At 42.5% G+C, this 22,125-nt stretch overlaps 1 protein-coding gene across 2 annotated transcripts in view; it reads right to left on the bottom strand.

Moving 5' to 3' along the window:
• Positions 1 to 477: 477 nt before the first annotated feature.
• The window catches only part of GLS (glutaminase), a 67,125-nt gene continuing 45,477 nt past the window's right edge, over positions 478 to 22,125 (bottom strand). For both annotated transcript variants that reach the window (XM_042808560.1, XM_042808562.1), the window contains exons 15-18: positions 5,437 to 5,498; positions 4,394 to 4,470; positions 4,162 to 4,225; positions 478 to 3,803 (exon numbers count right to left, since the gene is read on the bottom strand). In XM_042808560.1, coding sequence (XP_042664494.1) covers positions 3,647 to 3,803; positions 4,162 to 4,225; positions 4,394 to 4,470; positions 5,437 to 5,498 — 360 coding nt within the window. In that variant the 3' untranslated portion in view covers positions 478 to 3,646. The remainder of the gene's footprint in view (positions 3,804 to 4,161; positions 4,226 to 4,393; positions 4,471 to 5,436; positions 5,499 to 22,125) is intronic.

Consider the following 22,125-nt stretch of genomic DNA (forward strand, 5'->3'; position numbering starts at 1 on the left):
ATAACTGATCTATAGTTAAACTCTGTGAGCTATCAAGCTGGCCCACCGATGCATCGCTTTTCTTTGGGGTTATGAAGTCTTGTCTCACACTTACCAGGCTTTTACATTAACTACACAGCCAGAAGAATAATAAAAGGAAAGAAACTGTTGGTGAGATGAAGGATAGCAGGAGTGAAGGGTAGGCAAAAGAAGGCTAGAGCTCTTGAGGGCACATGGCCCATCCCCTTAAGAATCCCAACATTAACAAAAAGAAACGAGTGAAAGGAATCACTGCAGAAGTGTAAGCTTCCATTAATTAAAAAAAAAAAAAAAAAAAAACAAAAAAACAAACCACAAAGGCAAAGCAAAGCTAGATCAGATAAAGTCATTCTGATTTCCTGTATGCTTTGCACAATGGAAGTGACCAGTGGAGGTTCTCCTTCCCTGGGACTGAAGGCTTATTCCAATAGCAATCACACAGATAACCCATAGCCATCATCATCTTGGTATTTCCATTTATTATGCTGTAAAAAGCAACACTATCTGGATTTTATTTCTTAAAATAAATAACTTTCATTTTCAGAACCAGTACAGCTCAAGTTTAGATTCATTCATGGGAAACTGCTAGAAATACATTCATCACTGTCTATTCCCCACAACACAGAATCTAAAAGTCAAGATCAGCCCAGTCAGTTACAAGGACCAGAAGTTCACCGCCAATAATATCGTCACTGATAGTCCAGCTCTGAAGCAAAAAAAACCTGGTACAATACATTTTGTTCACAAGGATAGGCTAATTAATGCTAAGACTATCACAATATTTCTGAGTACAAAGCATTAAGTTAGCTTAATGAGTTTAGATTGTGATACAGAAGAAACATGTATGACACAAAAACAAAGGAGTGGGGGAATCTTCTTTGGAGCATAAGGAAGCCTGCGTTTGATAAGGTAACCAAAAGCTACTTACGGTAAAATCTACATGTCAGTGTCATGAGTGATAAACAGCCAAACCAATGTACTGCATATATTTATATTTATAAATAACGCCTTGTCTAAATAGCTGCATCGCTGAATTGGACATTACAAAGTAACGCATCTTCTCACAATGAGAAAACACTAAAACTAACCAGCAAAAATGCACTGAAGCTGAGACCGGCTAAAAGCACTCGGTATGATTCAGGAAAGTGTTCAGTGTAGGGACAGCCATGATCTTTAATGTTAACTCCGTTAAAATCCTTTTGTTTTTTTCTTTTTTTCTTATGTATGTGTATTATATGATATAGCTATCTTTTAAAAATGCCAGTTGGAGCAATGCAAATTTCAGTCAAGTAAAGCTAAATCAGTTATTTTTCCGAGAAGCCGAAGGATATGCTTTAATAGGAAAAAAATACGGAATAAGTCAAGATTAGTACTGAGATATGGAATACTAAACTAGGATCTATCTGAAAATATTCCTCTATGCTAAAGTTGACAGATCTGTTGCCAGAGAAAACATGTTGGAATTTAGTCCAGGGTGCAGCAGCGAGGAGGCCTTACGCTCCTCAGTGACCGGCGTGGCTCAGTGAAGAGTCAGAGGCCATTTCGGTTAGTTCGTGGTTGGAACTAAGGTGGCTGTGAGACGGGACAGGAAAAGAACGGGTTTAAAAACCTTCAGGAAAAAAAAAAAAAAAAAAAAAAAAAAAAAAAAAAAAAGAAGCAGCCTAAGAACAGTAAGGTTCTTGAGAAAAAGTGTTTGATAACCATGCCAGACAGCTTCGAGACGTGATTTCAGGGCTTTAGACTTTCAGACTCTTCCAAGAGTTCATCATCATGAAGACAGTCACTGCTTGTGATGAGTATCAAGCACTTTTCCACGTCCTCCCTACAGGGAGGCAGTATGGCATATCGACGGGAGACTGTACAGGAACTCGAGAGGATTTATTCTCAACTATACTGACCTGCTGGGTCGCTCTGGAGAAGTTACTTCTCTCTGTGCCTCAGTGTACTCATTTGCAAAAGGAGAATAATATGGTTCGGATCATCTTTATAAAGTGCTTGGACCATTCTAGAGAGACTTTGGGCATTATTTCTGGAGGATTTTGGTGCCTAAACACAGAAAAGTTGAGATCTACTAATGACTTGTACACTATGTGCTCGGATAAAAATAGCCATGTACGCAATTCTCAAGCACCATCTCTTTTTCCACGTGCTAAACGATTCCTGCCTAAAATCCTCGTGCTAAAATTCTTGCCTGTGTCCAACAACCGTGGTGTTCTGTGACTGTCGAGCTCTAAGTGACTGCTCACCTCTGAGGTTTTATGCCACAGTCCCGGCAGAAGCGATTGCACAGGGGACAGGGGGCTGTCCCAACATTGTACTTCAGCCACCACCAAACACTCCCATCTGCATTTCCTACGCCGGGGCACGTCCCGAGCTGGCTTCAGCGGCAGGCGGATCCGCGCCGCCCTTCACCACGGAAGGTATCGCCTCCCTGTGCTCCGGGTGCTGCTCTACACCAGCGGAGCCCACCGACCCAATCTCCTGCTCCCTGGTTGATGGCAGTGCAAGAAGAGAACACACCCGCGCATTCGGCTTATCTCCTGCTCTGCTCACGCTCCGATCGGCTCTCTGCTCCTTAAAGCTGTTTCACCCCAGCCGCGTTCCTTGTCCCAAGCCTAAATTAGGTCAGATTTACATGTAATATTTGGTTTAGCCCTTTGCCTTTCCCATACTTCCATCCCCCGCCGCTGGTTCCCGGTGCGGCCGCCAAGGACCCCACACGTGAGCCCAGAAGGGCGGTTTGCAGCTTGCCGAGGCTTGCTGTAGTGCAAATATACCTGCAAGGAACACGACTGCACAGAGGGGAAGCACCCGCTTTCCCCAGGTACAGGGGAAGTACTTTAGCAGCTGAACGTGGAGAGAGAGAGAGAGAGGAGGGAGGCGAGACAAAGGGAACTGAAAGAAACGCTTCAAAAACAAAAACAAAAAAACACTAAACACTGTTTGATGTCACAAGTCACGTTCCCCTATGCCATTTGGTCAAACAAACCTTAAAACAGATTCCCTGACAAGACTATCTCTAAGAACAAGCCCAGGCCATTGACAACTGTCACCTACACACTCTGTTGATATCTATATTATGTAAACAAGGTTGTGTGGAATTTTTTTTTTTTTTCTTTTTTTCCCCAAAGGTAAGTGCAGATCCTTACATAACACACCCAGCCTAAATCTACATCAGCATCCTCAGCTTTTGAAAAACCTCACTGACGCTCCTACCTGACAGCACTCCGGCTCATCTTGGCCATACTGGAAACAGAGGGCTACAGAAACAAAAATTCAGCAGAAAAAATCCCGACCACGGACTAGAGTTCACATAGAACACAAAAATAAATTAAGTAGTGCACAGTAAAGCCAACAACAGCTAAATATTTTTATACATCAATTATATGCAGCATGAGGTAATATTGCTCACATTATGGAGGGAGATTCTTAGTTGGTTTTGTTTCTTTTGAGAGAGATTGGATTTGTCCTGTGCGTATAGAAACTCCTGTAACATAACACTGAAGTAACAGAGACTTCTGTAAAATATATACCACTATCAGATAGAAACACACACGCTCTTCATTACTTAGGTATACCACAATTAAATAGTTAAGTGATTTGATTCTTAGGATCTAGCTGAAGATGATTATAGTAAGCCATCTAGATTTTTATGAACCGTTCGGTTCTCCTTTCCGTTGTTGGAATCCTCTGACGGTGTGTACTGGACCTGATATTCTTGAAGAATTTTAAATACATCATGGTGTCCAAAATGTAAAGCTTCATCCATAGGAGTGTTATTCCACCTACAGGAAGGAGGGAGCACAGCATTTCAGATCATTACATAAGTACAAAAGCACCAAAAATCTAGTTCTTTACATAGTGTGCCAATAATTAAGCCCACAGACCACAGTAAATTCAGTAACTATGAAAACACTTCATAAGCTGAGCATAACTTTTTAAATAATGGTTTTGATGGTCCACCGGTCTTTTATTCCTGTTTGCTCTGCAGAACCTACGGAGAACCAGTAGGATCCTGTTCCTTGTGCTTTGGTGTACTGGCTCGATACGTTCCGCTCCTGTTTGACAAACACCTCTCCTCACAGGGGCTGGAGAGATGCTTTTAGAGCATCCTTCCTCCACACGGACAAGAAAACCACTCACCTGTCTTTGGGGAAAGGATTCACTTTGCATGCTTCCAGTAGAAATTTGACAACGTCCACATGTCCTGTAAGAAAAAGAGGCTTGTGGGTGTATATACTTAAATAGATCTATGTATGTATATGCATATAAAGATTTAAAAAGGAAGTATACATATACAGAGAGTGAAGATCCTCTAAAGAAAGCTGACCACATTCCATTAACAGACAGCAAATGACATCTGAGGAGACATTACCTTCTGCAGCTGCTACATGCAGGGCTGTTCGTGAGTCATAATCTCTTTGTTCCATATCCATTCCTGACAGAGCAAATCTGAAAAAAAAAAAAAAAAAAAAAAGATTACAGAGAAAAGTCTTACATAATTAAAACAAGTTAGAAAACTAGCACAGGACAATACCTCCTATGCTAAAATGGTGACACTTCTGCTGCAAGAGGATATAGACGGTATCGGGAGCACACCCTACCCTCAGCTCTAACAAAAGGGGCCCTCACTGCTTTGGCTTTAATAAAAAAAAAAGTAAGGGGCTTAACTTCCTTTCTGGTCTCTAGTTGTTACAAGAGAAAAATCAAATGCCTTTGCAGGAAATATAGCAGTCAACGTATCTGATTTAAAACCTCACATGGACAAGCGAAGTCCTGTCAGACAACGTACATCTCTGCCAGCTGAGGAAAACCAGGGAGGACTCCCAAGCCTGAAAATCCTGAATGGCGTGAAGGTATTGGGAGAGTTCTTCCCTCAGACTGCAGTGCTCTGGGACAGCAGATTGAAACTATACACATTTTTCTACCCACTAACGATACTCAGATATATTGTAGCCAAATTAATATGTGTATCTGGTCTTTTACCATTAGTACTTTAAAGGTTGCCAGATTCTATTCCAGATTCTAAAAGAAAAGCTAGATCTCCTAACCTCTCCAACGACGTGCATTTTCCAGGCTGAATTTTTGTGGCAGTTTCAGAATTGAATTATAAAGCACGCAAGAGTACAGCTAGGATTTTCTACCATCATTGTAACAAAAACTGGTTAAGGAAGTGTATTTCACCATGATCCAAAGAAACAGAAAACAATGGGATTGCAGGACAGCGTAAGGATACTTTCATGACGGTTAGGTTTGGGGTGGGTTTGATTTGTTTGGTGGGTTTTGGGTGAACGTATTCCATCTCCAGTGCAGCTCGGCTGTCCCAGCATGGACACAGTGTGTGTGCATATTCATAAATAACAACAGCAGGGACCAAACAAGCAGCACTCCTATTCCCAACCCTGCACCGATTGTTACCTTCGGAGTGCAGACACATCCCCTGTGTAGGCAGCGAACAGCAGATTTATCACAGACTTCACCTACAAAGAGAGATGAAGTCCAGTTTATTTTGCTTCTTTCCTCAAAAAGAAATCAAACAGAGAACCCAGAAAAAGCCCAGCGTGGCCAGCTGGTCCAGCGCTTATGAACTTGTTTATTTTATCCCCTTCCCTGGCCACGTTTTGCAGTATAGCGTAAAACACTGAAAGATTTCATTCCACCTTGCTTTGCTAGAAGTACTTTTGGGTCTGTCTTTCCAAGGTTAGAGTCATAAGGACCGTGAAAGAACCGTAAAACATGCATTTCTACTCTACTGTGGTAAAAAGTATGAGCCTTGCTGTATGGACAAACCATGAAACCATGCATCTCTGATTGCCCAATGACACTCAGTATTGAATTACCAAGACAGCATCACTTTGCACAATTCATAAAACCACAAACACCTCACAAGACAAACTCATTCTGGAAAAGAAAAGGGGCTTGTGTTTGTTTGTTTGTTTTTTAACAGAGAAGACTCCGCGTGCTGGGAGAAACCTATGTTAGCAGAAGAGAAGAAATGGTACCGGTTTTGCTTTGTGTTACAGATTTTCCTTGCATACATCTAATATAGAGGCTTTCTTCAAATAAACAATTTTAAGCAATTCTATCACATAATGAGCTGCTACAAGGAAAGCAAGGTTTCAAGGCAGACAAAAGTAAGATCTTTTAAAATCAAATCACACAGGTGAAGAAACAATACTGTTAGGTTACAGCGACCTTGTCTCATGCACATTTTTAATGTATCCTAGCTATAACAACTCTACAAGTTTTAACAAGACCCCAAAATGACAAGACAGATGATTTTAAGCATCCCACGTCAGCTTCTTTCATAAACTGGCATAGCCATTTCTAGGCACCACTTCACAGTAGTTTTCAAAAAACTTTCTAAACGCTGCATTGCTTTTTAAGTTAAGCCTACAAAGTTCTGTCATTGCTACCAGCCAAGTAACAGAGATAAAGGAAATAACTGATGCTACATTGACCTTCTACAAGGAGAAGAAACAAAAAAAAACCAAACAAACCAAAAAAACAAAAAAACCCCCACAACCCCAAAAAACCAACACATCGCCCACGAGCAAGTCTCCCACAGATTTCAGCAGAAATGCTGGCATATTTTCACAGGGCCACAGACAAGCCAGCATCTGCACCTCTTATAAACCAAAGCAGTGGAATTGCTTGTTATTTTTTACACCTCAAATATGCACTGACGCAAAGAGGGACAGAAGCAAAAGGAGATGGAGGCACAAAGGCCAGGATGGAAAATCCGAAGGGGAAACAGAGCGACTCTCCTTACTTCAGCACCCACAAACCCCTGCACCTCCTTTTGGGTTTGCACGAGGAGGCTCAGGAACCTTCCACAGCGATCTGCAGGTCTCCATCCCTCCTCAGCAGGCTCAGTGTCCCCCAGGCTGCTCCTAAACCCGACTGGCTCCAAAGGCTGGGCCCCCGGGCCCGCTCAGCACTCACCCCAAAGCACCTGGGTCACCTTTAGCTACAGCAAACCTGACATCATTTCCCAGACCCTCCTCACAAGCGTGACAGAGGGCACACCTGAGGTCATTCTGTTCCCCTCATTAAGTTGTTGGGGGTTTTGTGTTTGTTTTTTTTTTTTTTTTTTTTTTTGGTTTTTTTTTTTTTTTTTTTTGGTTATAGCTTCTGAAACAAAAAACCAAACCAAGAATCCTACAGCACATCAGCACGGGCTTTGCTCCAGATGCAGAGCCAGCCACCCTGGCTGAGCCCACCCACACCCACAGCCTTTTTCCCTCCCTCCCTCCCTCCCGCCCCGGCTCAGCGCGGGAGCTGCGGGGCCGCGGCAATAAGCCGTGGCAGGCACCCGGCAGGGATGCTGGGCCTCAGCCTTCCCCTGGTGAACTGGCAGCTCTCACGGCTGCAGAGACCTGCACCACGACGACCAGGGAAGGGCAGCAAACACCCGAGCGCGCTCTCACTGGGCTTTCGGTAGAAAACATCGAAGTCACACCAAAATATTAAAATCTCCTAGAAGAATGTACATCTGGGCCACAGACTGCATTTAAACGCAGGCATAAAAGGGAAATTTAGTTTCATAATCTCTAAATTTCATCAGGATGATTCAGGGCTTTTCCTTGCTGAGAGAGAAGCTGAGCATTGCTCTACTGCTGGTGCCCTGCAGGCAGACCCGGCTGGTTCCCCTCTGACACGGCAGGTCCTGCAGGTGCCGAATACTCTCCCTTTTTCAGGATCTAGGATGAGCAAAGGACCTTCTGCCTTTAATAAAAGCCATTTCAGAAGTAACTGATCATTTTGGCTGGGCTGCTTTATGTTTCTGGGAAATCCAAATGCGTATTAAAATAATAAAATAAAAATAACATGCATTCCTTCCTTACAAAAAAGTAACTTTCCAAGTGCAGCTGGGGCCAAGGATCCCTCTGGATTCAGCTGAAGGTTGTGCTAAGAAGCCATTTTCATTTTCTATACTGATGTGACAAAATGTAATTTGGAGATTCCTGAGGCTTTCTAACACAAACTTAGGCCATGTCTCTCAGCAATCCTCAAGTGGTTAAAGTCACTCCTTTCTTAAGATAAATAAGGGAAAATCCAAGGTCGCATTATCATGAACTGAACCTCTTGATGGATGAAAACAAAAAGAAATGCAAGTCCTGGCAAAAAGAAAAGGAAAATCTTTGCTTGTTTAGTTCAGAAGAAGGAAATTTGAGAGGAAATACTGCTGCACTCTGTACAACAGTAAAGGTAACGGGACACAAAAAGCAGAAGAAAAACAAATTTAGCAGGACAATTATAGCAAAAATAATCGCCCAAAACTGTTTAGGAATTAACTTGAGCCAGGAAAAAAGTAGACAGAGTGTAGCCATCAGAGCTGAAATAGCCTCTCCATAGGGCTACCTGCCCCTGTTTCCAGTGAGACTTCAATGATTTTATGGAAGAATTAGGTTGGAATTGCTAGCAACAAAACACACCTTTGACTGTCTAACTGCACCATACTCTATCACCAGCGTAGTCCAGGCCAAAATACTAGAACAAGGTAATGCAGTGAAATTGCTTAAACGGCAGCCATAAAAAACAAAGATGGACATAAGAAGTGAGTTCAAGAAAAAGATTTAAAAATCTGCAAATACAAAATACATTCTGAATTCAAAGTAGAATATACAGTTTTCATGAGCATCTTCTGGAACATCCCTTAGTTTTCAAGAGAATATTAATCTAAGTAGCATATATATTAAATCACCATGTAAGATACTATCATGTACATTGAGAAAAAGATGTGAAAATAACTTGCTGCCAGGAGCTTTGTATCTGCACAAAATCTCACTTAGGCTGCCATAAAATCAAGCACAAACAAGACTTCAAAAATGCAACTAAAAATTCGCTACCCCCAAACTCACGGCCTACTAGCCTGAAATAACAGCTCCACTGCAAAAATCAAGAGCCAAAGAAACTCTCAAGTGGGAGCAGCAGATGTAGGATTGTGGCGTTTTTAAACTGTAGGAGAGAAAAAAAATAGTGAAGACAACAGAGGAGCTGTAACCATTTAAACTAAGTAGGGCACAAGGGACAAGGCAACTAATTTCAGTGTTTAGAGACTCGACATCACCGCGTTTCTCACTGGGTGGTTTGTTATCTTCTAGATGCCATACTCAGTACTGGCATTTCTGTTAACTCTGCTGATGAACACAATTTTTCCCTCATCTTCACAAACAGGAACAGAAAGTTCACCTTCAACCCAACAGCCACGAAACACCCTTTTCTACTGCACAGAAATCCTTAACCATGAATATTTAGTGAAAGGAGAAGGTATGGAGTCCCTTTGCTATGTAAGAGTTGGATCAAACATTACCATACAGCTGCATAGCTGTATCAAACCCAGAGCCAACTCTGTTCTGCCTTTTGTCAAATGGGAGATAAAACCTGCACGCACCGTACCGGCGGAACTTAACCGCTCTCTTGTCATCATGCCAGAAACACAGAGCACCACTTGCTTAGCTACGGTGACACCCGCTTTGTGTAACACCTTCCTGAGTGCAGGATATAATCCTTGTTAACCAGGTGGTGAAACCAGCAAGGAAAGGTTCCTCAGGAATGTTTGTGTCACTCAACAGTGAAGATCAGAAGTCCCACACACCTCGTACAGTAACACGTTCAGGTTAGCAGCTGTTAGAGGTCTCAGACTCAGCTGGGTGAAGCTGTGACAGACTTGGTCTAATGCCGGCACCAGTCGTGCTTCCCGTCGGAGGTGGCCTCCAGAGGGCCCTTCCAACTAACCCTTCTGTGAGTCTGTGGGTAAGAACGTGAGCAGCACAAGAAAGAAAAATCAAGACTGTTGTTGCTGAAGAACCACACCGAGGTCAAGTTAAAGGAAGGAAACACTCGAAGTTCGGAGCGGCAGGAAGTCACACCGCTGCGGCAGACATTTGAGATAAACACGGGGGGCCAAAAGGGGAAAAAACAAAAAGGCAGAAAAAAAAAAAAAAAAAAAACAAACCACCAACCCAAAACCCCAAAAGCACAAATTGAGTGAGATATGGCATTGAAAGTCACAATGGAGAACTGCGTGTTAAAGTGACTCCTAGGCCAAAGCTTTCACACTGCAGTTATTTCAAGCATCTCCTAAGCCTGACTGTGCAAAAAGTTTCGAAGAAGTGTCCTTCAAGCAGCAGGATTCAGATGTGAAGCCAACTGCACGCGAACGGAGGAAGCTCAGCACAACACAAGAGAGCGTGTGCCCGGCGCGCAGGAGGTACGCCGCTGCCCCCCGCTTCTCTGTAAGCACATGGTCAAAGCTCTTTGGTAAGACACGATCGTTTTTGGTTTGGTTTTCAATTTCTCCATGTACCAACCTGGAACACCTACTGGAAAAAGTAAGTTTAACTTCAGTACTAGTATGCTGACGTTACTTATCGCAAGTGAAATTTCAACACATCTACTTGGATTCGAAAGGTTTGACTGCTACGTGGACACAGCCAAGGTGGAGTATTTGTAACAAAATAGTCTTTCCTAGTTGAGCTGAGCAGCCAAATCCACACCAGAAGACTTACTTAAATAGTCTTAGTCTCATGATGGTTAACAGCAAATTCCCACACAAGTCTGAGATGAGAATCACTTCTCTAACACACACCGGTTTTAGAGGATTTTTTTTTTTTTTTAATGTAGAAGAACAGCCTATGTAGCACTGCCTAGCTCTAACGCTATCAACAGAAGTTCTCTCCAAACACTTCATGGAGAGCGAGTTGCTGTCGTTATCGGCGCGAAGATGGGAAATTGAGGCCCAGAGATGGAAACGAAAACGAACTGCGACGGCCTCACGGTGAGCCCAGAGCGACCCGACACCTCCTGCCCACTGCCCCGCACGCTTCAGTGCTGTTACAAAACCACCAAACCGCACACGGAGGACCCCAAGACGAGCAGCTGGCCACGCCAGCCCCGTGCTCTGTCCCCGCGGGGCTGCCCGTCCCGCGCTGCCACCGCCGCAGCCACCCCAGCCCAGCGGGGCCAGCCGCGGCCCCGTGCTGCGCTTGGCTCGGGAGAGAAAAGCCAAACAGCTGTGCAAAGAAAACAAACCTTTTCGGGGAAAAAAACAAAAACAAAACCAAAAATTTTAGCTCAGAGCTGCATTAATTCCACGAGAAGCTCTTAGCTAAAAAGGTCACTGAGTCCGGATTTTAATTTCCTACTGTGTCCAGCTTTCCTGAGAGCATACTCCCCCACCCCGTCCCTAATTTCATTGAAAACATTACAGATTTTATAGTCCAAAAAAATATTACTTTCAACTTTACCGTTGCTCCAGGTGGCTGAGGAATACAGTCAAGCCCAATAGTTTAAAATGGTGCTGCTAAAGGCAACACAAACAAGGATAAACAAACAACCCCCCCTAACCTTTCCAATGCTCTTTACATGGTATTTAGGGACAATGCCACAGGTTAGCCTTCCAAAAAGATGTTCAAAATACTGGGAAAGAAAGGCTGGCTGAATGCATATTGTTCCTCAAGAACTCTGACATATCTAAAAACTTTACTATGCACCAGACCCAGTGTGCTGACAGGAGACTTTCAAATACAACAAGGGGGGGAAAAAAGTGATAGTTCAGCTAGTTGAGAAAAAACAGCCACCGCTCTCTTCTCTCACCTCTCATTTTTTGTTCTTAAAATGGGACGCAACGTCTCCTTTTGGGAACCTGGCCCTCTTGGCCAACTGGCTTGAAGAATAAAGTTTTCAACGTTCCCCCGCACAGCACAGACGTGTGGAGATAAATCGGGATACAAACTTCAGCTCTTGCAGCTCTGGACTTCGCCAGTGCCAAGCAACTGCCACACTGAGCCCCGTTCCCGATGCACTGGGATCTCGGAGCGGGTCCCAGATAAGCAAGACTCTTGGTGCACTGATACCCCACCAGCCGGGCTCCTGACAAATGCTCCCAGCTGCAGGAGAGCTGCACTGAAATGGGAATAAAGCTCTGCAGCTCTTCAATGCAGAACACAACAGAAAAATTAGAGGGACTTGCCTGGGAGTGTCTCTGAAGCACCCTTCTCCACGCCACTAAGACCCACCAACGCTGCAGCACAGTTAATCTGCATCTGTGACACGCCAGGTATCTTCCCTTGGCACCTGCACCAACCACCGAGGATGATGCAGCACCATTTCCCTATTTATGCAAAAAGTCCAACATGTTATTTCAAAACTGCAAAGGTCCCACCTGCCAGGAGATCCACCCCACGGGCCCACGGGCCCACGGGCCCAGTTCCCGCGCCCGCTGCCAACAGCACACAGCATTGCTAAGCCGGCTCAGCGCTGGCTTAACGCTGAAACGCAAAAAAAATATAGATCTTTAAGCTGTCTAGGGTGACTGTCCAGTGAACGAGGATTAAAGTTTCATACGGGGAAGAGGCTGACTAGTATAAACTCCTCCTATTTTCCTGACCTTTGCAAATGACCAAGTACAGAGAAGGAAGGCAGGAGCAAAGAGTTTACATAAGCCTAGAGGGACTGCAATAAATAAATAAAAGCTCCAAAATCAGCAGAAATTCAACGGCACAGTTACAGGGTTCTGCTACTTTTCCTGAAGCTGCTCCCCTGATGAGGGTCATCTGAGTATGTAGCAAAAAGTAATCACTCCTCCCGCTCTCTGGAAAAAACGTGGATTTTTAGACACATATTTTATCAATGGAAAAAAAAATCCTGAAATCTAAGATGCCAATATAAATTCTGAAACAGCAGTAATGACCTATAAAAATATGAAAAAATTAATCTAAAGCACAAATTAAACAATTTAGTCATCCGGTTTTTACACAGTGAATGTGTAATTCAACTATGCTGAAGCACAACTTATAGATGATTTTCTCCTTGTAAGGTTTCAAAATAAAAACAAACCAAAAAAATCCCCGAACCTGCTCAAAACTAATTTTGAAGCTTCAGCTTTGAAATTAAACCTAGAATGCAAGTAGTCCCTAAAAGGGAAAAAAATGGACCAGGGATGAACCTCAGAGAGGAACACAGGTGGCTGTGTGTTCAGACACTACACAGGGCCACTTACTTTAAAAACAGACCAATTTTGTGTTTACAATTACTTTGCAGCAAACTGGAATCGGCTCTACAGGGTCTGCTGACAAGGCTAGTGTTGGGGAAAAAAATAATCTCTGTGCAAGTCTAAGAGAGACAGCCACTCTTCTCCTTTAAAATACCATTCCTCGATACAAAGGCAAGCTGTGCATTGCAGGGGAAGAAATCTCAGTCGGAAGTCAGTATCTTCGCAGCTGAGCATCTGCTTTGTTTCGCATGAAATGAAAGTTATTAGCTGAGGGCAAGGAAAACATTTGCTTTTAAAAGTAAAAACTAAGACTGAACCACAAACAACTACCCAGCTGAAACAACATGGGTTTGTCAGAAGCACTTCAGTATCACTATGTCCTCCCACTGCCCGTTTCCTACAGCTTTTAAAACTTCTGCTTTTCAGCCCGGCACAAGCAGATCTCTCCAACATCCGATGCGCATGAAGGGCTGAAACGGGTATTTGGACGCCCACTGTGGCCGTGCTGGAGAAGGGCAGAGCCCTCCGGCCCAGCGCTGCTGCCGCGTCTCAGCCCGGGCGCGGACGTCGGGGCCCGCCCGCGCGCCCCGCTCCAGCGCGGGCAGCCTGCCACGACCGACACCCCGACCCGAGCGCTGCGTTTCCGTCACCGAATCCCCGGCTAGGTTAGGGGCCACCCGGGGCTCACCCGGTGAGGTCCTGCCCCCAAGTATTTCTAGGAGTGGACAGTCCGCAGAGGCACTCTAGGCAGCCCCGGGGTTAAGCCACAACATTACCTTATTCTACAGAAAACCAGCAGTTACGTAAGAAAAAAAATGAGTTCTCTCAATAATTTTCTGAAACGTGCAAAAATAAGTCTTTCGGCTTGAGTGACCACCGTTCCACACCTACCCCTACAGCCACGCAACGCCAACCGCCTCCAACAGAGCCTCTCGCCCCAGCTTAGCCCCAGGGCTCAAAACTAGAATTCCTTGGGAACATCTTTGTTCCCCTTAGACTATAAATAATTAGAGGACATGTGAATAAATTAATGCATACAATTACACACATTAATGACATACGGAAATATTTGAAAATATTTCTTGAAAACGACCGGGCTAGCTGTTCCATAAAACTTTCATTTCTACTCCAAGACTCTCCCCCCACCTCTTCAGCCAATTTTCTGCAGCCGCTGATCCTCGCTTCCTCACGTAATTTGAAGAAAGTGCAAAAACAACTAGAATCTGCAAATATTTACTCTTCTGTGTTTTGAAACTAACATAGGAAGTGAGATTGACAATTTTTTTCTTCAGTCCATTTTCGAGCACATCAGCTATCATTTCTTTTCCTCTAGATGGTGCGACCTCCTCTCTACAGCTCAGGACAGAGGATGACACCCAGCTCCTTTAGTTTTACAAGCTGTGGTGCAGCATTTATTTTTGGAATCAAAGCTGCAACAGTAACTTTCAAAGCTGCTACCATGGAGTTTATTTTTGGAGTCTCCCTGGTGGGATTAACTTGAAATGCTGCTTGCACAGCAATTATTCACATAGCTTGTGCTGTTCGTAGAAAGCCAGCAGACTCATAAACCGCTCATTTGTGCCTCAGTAACTGCCTTACAGTTTTCAGCAGCCATGTTCAAACACAGTTTGTGTATATACCGAAAGCTTCTTTTCCCATGAGCTCTGTCTAGACTGCAGCCACACAAGAGGCTGTATTTTCACGTACACATACCCAAAGCAGCTTTATACCAGCTGTACTGCTGTAGCTCCAAAAACCTCAGGCAAGCCAGCAAGGCAGCTAGTTATTTACCCAGGTTCACAGAGCACTTCTCAGTCTCCCCCTGGCCATCTCGGATGGCAACACGGCACTAACAGCCTTCGGTCTGGAATCACTCAGATGAGTGAACTGCATTCATAACCACGACAAAGACCTGTCCCACGGCTTGGCAGCCTACATACAGCCCCTCACCGCAACTGGAGAGTCGAGCCGATCGCACACACAAGGAACGCACCATTTTGGGTATATTACCGCCGTCTCGTGAATTTACACTTTATTAGAAATGATACAGAAGCGCTGAATAATTTTGTAAGTTAACAGGGGTTTTTGCCCTTTAAATCCCTCTCTAAGCGCAGAGCGGGGCGGCGGCGGTGAGGAGCGGTTCGCAGCCTGCCCGCAGGAGCCAGAACTGCCGGGGCAGCCCCCGGCACCCCGGCCTCGGCCGCAGCCCGCGCTGCGGGTGGAGCGAGAAGGAAGGCGGGAGAAGTCAGAGGCAGGTGTTACAGTCTGCTAACAGGTCAGTTCGGCAGAAAAATTCTGTGATCATTAAGTTTCTTTTTTTTTTTTTTTTTTTTTTAAATCATCTGTCGAGCTGGACAAAGTCCCAGTAGGATTTTAAATGTCTTACTGCAATTCGGCGTTTAAAATTGTTTCAAGTGCAAATTCAATCTTTTAGAATTAAGCTGGTCATTTTCTTCTGACTTCCCACATTTTTTAATTGGCTGGTACATACTGACAAAAAAGAATTCTGTGGTCCTAAAAAGTAGCTGTTTAAAATCTGAAAACAGTGCAAGGAGTTTTGACCAGGTTCACTTCAGACACAGGAGCACTAACATATGAACAAGCTCGTACCAGTAGCTCAATCTTAATACATGTCACATGCAGCTACACTTCTAAGAAATATTTAATTAAACCAAATATATACATTGAAGATTTGACACCATAAAAAAAAAAAAAAAAAAAACACAAAAACAACAACTCATAAATCCCTTCCTTCAACCTAAGAACAACTGTCAATCTCCTTTACTTGAAAACATAGAGGCTAAAGTCACAAAAGGAAAAGTCCCGGAGGTGAAGGTTGAGCACAGATGGTTTCCCTCTGTCTCCCCTACACATCTATGGGTTTCGAATGGATTTCTACCATTCCTATTTCCTTCAGATTCAGATCTTTTAGAAGTAGCTCAAGTCTAAAAGTACTACGCTATGCCACCCAAAACTGCAAATAATTAGAGTATCAGTAGCGCATTTCACAGTAAAATATGTTTCTTTGCCCATCTCTGCCTGAAGTCCTTTTTTTCGTCAGAATATTTTAAGTTAATCTAGGTATTTAAAAGCATCTAAAAATGTTACTTTCTACAAAATAGCACAATACCATAACTGGTCGTCCATCTTTTCTGATCTGTTACCGTACTATTTTGCATAAAATCTTAAAAGCCTAACAAACAAGGACACAGGCAGCCGTAACAGGGAGCAGAAGGTACTTTTTGTTCCAATCACATTTGAAGCCAAGAAAGACAGACTAAACCAGAATTCACCTCTGCCAATACCAACCTCTTGCTCCTAAGATGGCCATCAAGTAGACACAAATTTCTGGAAAGAGCCTGGCTCACTGGTATTCCTCAAAACAACATCCTTCTCCCTCTGAAAAAGCTAATTCATCTTAACTACTAACAGGTGGGAGGTGCAAGTTCTTTAGGGAGTCAAAAAAATATCCTTTAACCCATACAGAAGAAAGCAGGTGTCAGATGGGTCTGAGCTCAGTCCTAAAACTAATTCAGTCACCTAATTCCCAGAGATTATTACATTTAATTCTTCTAATTTTTAAACGACAAGTGAGATTTAGTATCTTGTAAATGAAATTTAAAATACTACACATTTCAGATATAGTTTGCGAATGCATAAGTAATAGTCTACTTCACACTATGTTTGGTTTTGCTCAAGTGCCCGACGGACAGTAATGATGGCACTGGCTCAACTGTCCTCGAAGATGGCAAGCTACGGAAGCAGAGACTCTATTTCATGACAACACACATTGTGAATTTTCAGTGACTTACTATGTACAGTTCTGGCAACTGATTAATTCTAAAGCATTAGTAAGCTGATTTTGTTTAAATTACAGACAAGACTATTTAATTAAAATGAATTAAGAGTTAAGTAGTTAAACAAAATCTTTACTAGATTAAGGGAAACATCTACTTACCTTCAGTAACTGAGGTTCTTTCAGAAAGACCATACCCCACTCCCGAGATGTGTAAACCCCACGGGGTGAGCGGAGGCTGTTCCAGCCAGCCGTGTTTCCCAGCTCCCACAGTCCCACTGCTGCCTCCCCCAACGGAGGCAGAAGAATCAATCCTTTGCCCATACCGACTCCAGAACTTGAGCGCCAGGGGTGGAAAGTGGGTCGCACAAATCCAAGTTTCGTGCATACAAGCCTCTCCCCCAGAATGAGGGTATTCAAATTAATTTTTACTAGAAAATATTATGCAGTATCCTAAGAACGTCCAGGATGCGTTGATGGGGCAGTTCCTCCTTTTTTGTACCATCACTAGGGGCAGGGGGTACTCAGCACAACAGCAGGGAACGCTGTGGGAAGAACAGTGCATGACTGTTTTTGCCTTTCCCCTTTCTAGCAGACAAATCCACCATTAAAGATGAACTGGTTCAAGGGGTACATGGAAAAAAAACAGCCAAGTCGGAGAGCTCAAGATTCAGAGCCATAAACTCCAGCAGTATTAGATTACAAGATCCCAGGAACAGAAACTTCTCTAGTTAGAAGACAAATCCTGCCTCAAGATTCCTTTCCCTTGTACACAACTATGGTATGCAATATTAAGAACAGGTACGAGGATGGACACAGCCAACACTGCTCTGTCATAGACACCCCTGAACAACCCATAGATGATCCTAAATTTTTCAACACAGGCCTTTAGTAACTAATGCTGAAGCTTCTACAGGGCTTAGATGATGATGTAGTGACTAGAGAGCTTCCCTCCTGGTACACATACTGTTAAGAGGAGAGAAACTTGAGGACCAAAACTGCCTTGACTAGATTACGAGCGTGGTCATGCTTGATTCCACCTGCTGTTTTTGTTTTCTTCTGGTATCAATGAACTAACACACTTTTTACTTTTGGAGACAACAGAATTAAGCCAATCGCTGAAAAAGCTCCCAAAATATGAAGTAAAAATTTAATCATCTTTCATGAGACAAGACCTAATGTTGGCTGATTTCACATACGTTCAAAAAAAAAAAACCACAAACAAACAAACCAAAACAAAACAAAAAACCCCCAAACCACAAAAAACAAACACCAACCTTTCATGGACATTCATAAACTCATAAATCATGCCAGCAAGCAAAATTTTTTTAAGACCTAATAAGGAAAACCAAGTTAGAATAACTATAGAGAATCAGGCAGTTCCAGAGAACCATGATTTAATAAGAGGAAGTAACAGGAAAATCTGACCTGGCTCCTGTCCTGATGACAAAATATGTTACTTTTGTATTGCTTGCCATGAACACTGACAAAAGAATAGTAGGTAGATGAATTATTTCAACAAAAAGTTCACTAGATCAAATGAAACATTTAAGGCATAAAGACTTTCACTGTTCAAGTCAGAAGATGACCAGGCAAATTTTCAGGTTTAGGTGGTATGCATTTGCTGTCAGTAGTCTGGATGGAAATACTTCAATCTTACTGCCATGTCCAAAGCATCAGTTATGTGGGGAAAAAAAAAAAAAAATAATGACCCTCTCCAGAACTTTAACTTTGCTGTCAAATTTTTTCAGTATTTATCATCAGCAATGAAATCATGTTTTGTCGGTAAAGTATGATGACTGGAAGTTCCAAAATGGTAATAATAATAATTCTTGCAGTAAACTATTACAGGAATCAGAGCCATCATCATCTCATGATACAGACTTTGGTAGTTTCTGTTCAGTCCTTGCATAGGCTAACCCCTGCAAACACTTCTGCAACAAAATGCATACAGAATATATACAGAAACCTTAACAAGGGGAATGAACACTGAGCAGTTGCCTCTGGATGCAGGGAAAAAAAAAAAAAAAAGCGCCTTTGAAGTCATGGATACAGACATTACTAACACTGCAAGATTTGGGACCAAAGGACTGGGATCAACAATAGCCACATGAATAAAGCAGAATGCTGACGGGTGCTTTAGTGATGCTAGCTGTATTAAGCAGACAAGACAAAAGAACCTATTGACTATGATCGATATCCACACAACCCAGCAGGGTAAAGCTCCTGCTTTCCGAGTAGAATAATGCTCCCGCTTGCCAGGCTGTAGGCACTTCACAATTCATGGACAACAGTTTACTCTTCACTACAGCACTCAGAACTGGAATTATTCCCAAAATAAAGGAGGATGTTCCTCAGAAGATACGTACTGAAACTTTACTAGCAAGAGACTGACTACACCCTACACGCTGAAAGTGGAATAGAGGACCTCTCACCAGAAGTTTGCACTCTACTCTTGTTAGGAGGATTGTTTCTAAGCTATTAGGAACAAGTTTCTAGAAACCTTCTACTTTTTAGGTTATTTATTCAGTACCCGTTTTTCTTGCACTGAAAGTACTTACAAGCTTAACCACATCTTCCTCCTCCATGGTTTTATCTCTAAACCCTGGGAACAGCCATATTATTGCCCATCAGTCTTTGGTACACAAAACAAAACATACTCAGCTGTTTTAGCCTGCTTCTCCTCAGCCATAATTCTTAATCTTTTTCTGCAACAACATGGGTGGGTTTTTTAAAACGTGTTTGATCGGAACAGTTTATTCTCAGACAATTACATTTTAATTAGTTGTCTTGCAACAATTACAGGTTGGAGAAGTTTAAAAGACAAGTCCTTTAAAAGAAGTGTGAAATGCACTTCCCATGCAGAAAGCCAAAGCTACACATACAACCAAAATCAGGTCCACCAGTCCAAAAAAAATTGATATTGAATGAGTAATTCCTGAATAAACAATAAAGTTGCCTGCCTCAAGGAAAAAGCTGGGTTAGTGCATGACATCAACAGGAAGCAAGCAACGTTATCTCTTCCTATCACTCCCCTTGTGTTCTCAGTTCATTGTTTTGATAAGTGCTCTGATCACAAGGGTTCCTAATAGTAACATGCTGTCCCTCAGCAAATAACATATTTCCATGTTTGCATTTAGCCTGTTATGCTTTAATAGCAAAATAAAGGGAATATGTCATTTTCAAATCCTCAAATCACTATTTTCAATGATATAATAATAAATATATATATATATATATATATATATTTGAGAACCAGTAGGAAAATACAGCAGAAGGTGAAAGTGTTAGTTATTGCAGACCAAAAGCCATTTTTACCTACGCCACTTCTAGGACTCTCTAACAGCCAACAGATTGCCACATAATGAGAAGCTCATCATGCACAGTGAAAAGACAAGAGTCACCATCACAAGCTGCAGAAAGGGAAAATTTCAGCTGCAGGTTAGGAAAAAATTATTTGATCTAAGTGGAAAAGCACAGGGACAGGTTACCCAGTGAGATTACTGAAACCCCATCCTTTGAGGTTTTCAACACTTGGCCAGCAAAGTCCCTGAGCAACATGATCTAACTAATGTTGGATCCTGCTTTGAGCAGGAGGTCGGACTAGATGATCTCCAGAGACCCTTGCCTAGCTCTACAAGCTTATGGTTTCATTCTTCAGTTGCTTACAGACACTAGAATCTCCTGCATTTCATACAAATGGGTTATGATGATTGCACTTAGCTAAGTAAAACTGTCCTAGGAATAGATACAGTATGAAGATAAATTCCCAGTTTATAGTGTGCACAGGAGTTTTGTAACACATGCATACTTCAAATTCTGTATACCAGCTGTTTGGCAACTCAAGTGAAAAGCCTACTTAACAATAGCACTTAGCTATTAAAGAACCTTCCAAAGAAAACAGCAGATATTTGTTAACTGCTTTATCAAAACAGTTACTTAAATTTTCAGATTATTCAACAATGTAAAAATAAGAATAAAATTCAATTAATTTCACTGAGAAATCATGATGCCAAACAGGCTAACAGAAGTGCAAACACGGTGCGGGGGGGAGAAGTGAGACTTTATTCCACCTCTGACCAAGTAACACTGAAATTGATGTACACTGATCTCCAACAGGAGAAGCACTACCAGCTGCCCATAATTTACAAAATAATAGTGCTACTTAACTGGAGAAGATCTGCTATAAATGATCAGATAAAGGGGTCAGAGGAAATCCAGAAAGAAGATATGCAGAAGACAGCTTTTGCCTTCTGCAAGCAGAACTGCTCTCAGGAAAGTATGCAGACGACAGCACGGAAGGCAGCAGCTCTGGGCCAGCTAGGTCAAAATCAGAGCAGAGCAGCCACTAAAACAGGAAACGTTACCTTACAGCAGATAATGCTCCACCACATGCTGACTGCATCAATGAAATACATGCAATTACGGCTGGCTGGAACACTTCTGAGGGTAGAAAAGCATTCTGGAACTCTCTCCTTTTCCCCTTGTCCTTCCCTTCAACCCTGCTTCCTCATCGGCCTTAGTGCAAGGTGTAAAAGTGGCTATTATTATCCCAATGTGTAAACACATCTGTCTTTTCCTTTTTAAAAACCTACATGGTCTGGTTAACTCTTAACAGCCTTACTGCAGGTCATGCATCCATCTCAGCTCCATTACCTAAATGAAGTCCTGTTTAAAACTACTTACATTGCTGGGAAAAACAAAACAAAACAAAAAAAAACACACACACAAAAAAACACCCCAAACCAACAAACTTACCATCACCACACTTCTGCTAGCCTAAACTCTACTGTGGGGCTTTGTCTAGTTAAATTGCAGCTTCAGATGTAACCATTACGTGAGGCCTGCTATGCACAGAAGAAATGCTTGTGCATTTTCAGAAGTATCTGAAATATGTGCAGAGCCATGCCACTCTTAAGTTTTGCAAAAACTTTCAAATGCTAAGTGTTCAAGAGACATCCAAAGCAATATTATATGCCAATAATAAAATTAACTTGCACGAAAACCAAAAGGATACAGGGCATTTCTCCTTTGCACACAATAGTCTCTAGAGGGAGCAAACAGTAAATCAGAAACCGCACTTGATTCAAAGCAGGTAGTTTAATAATTTAGACTGCAGCAAACTATTCCAACATACCAGGACAAATTCCTGAAAGAAAATGGGGCTGTGCATAACCCATCCTTTAAAGCACATCATTACACACAATACTTAAGTCACACATCTTCTAGACTGGACAAGAAGCATGGAACAGACAAGATACTAGCATGGCAAAAAAAAAAAAAAAAAAAATTAAGCTTTAGTTAGATTTCT

This window comes from Tyto alba, unplaced genomic scaffold (assembly GCF_018691265.1).
Source record: "Tyto alba isolate M040663 unplaced genomic scaffold, T.alba_DEE_v4.0 Super-Scaffold_7, whole genome shotgun sequence".
Taxonomy (NCBI): Eukaryota; Metazoa; Chordata; class Aves; order Strigiformes; family Tytonidae; genus Tyto; species Tyto alba.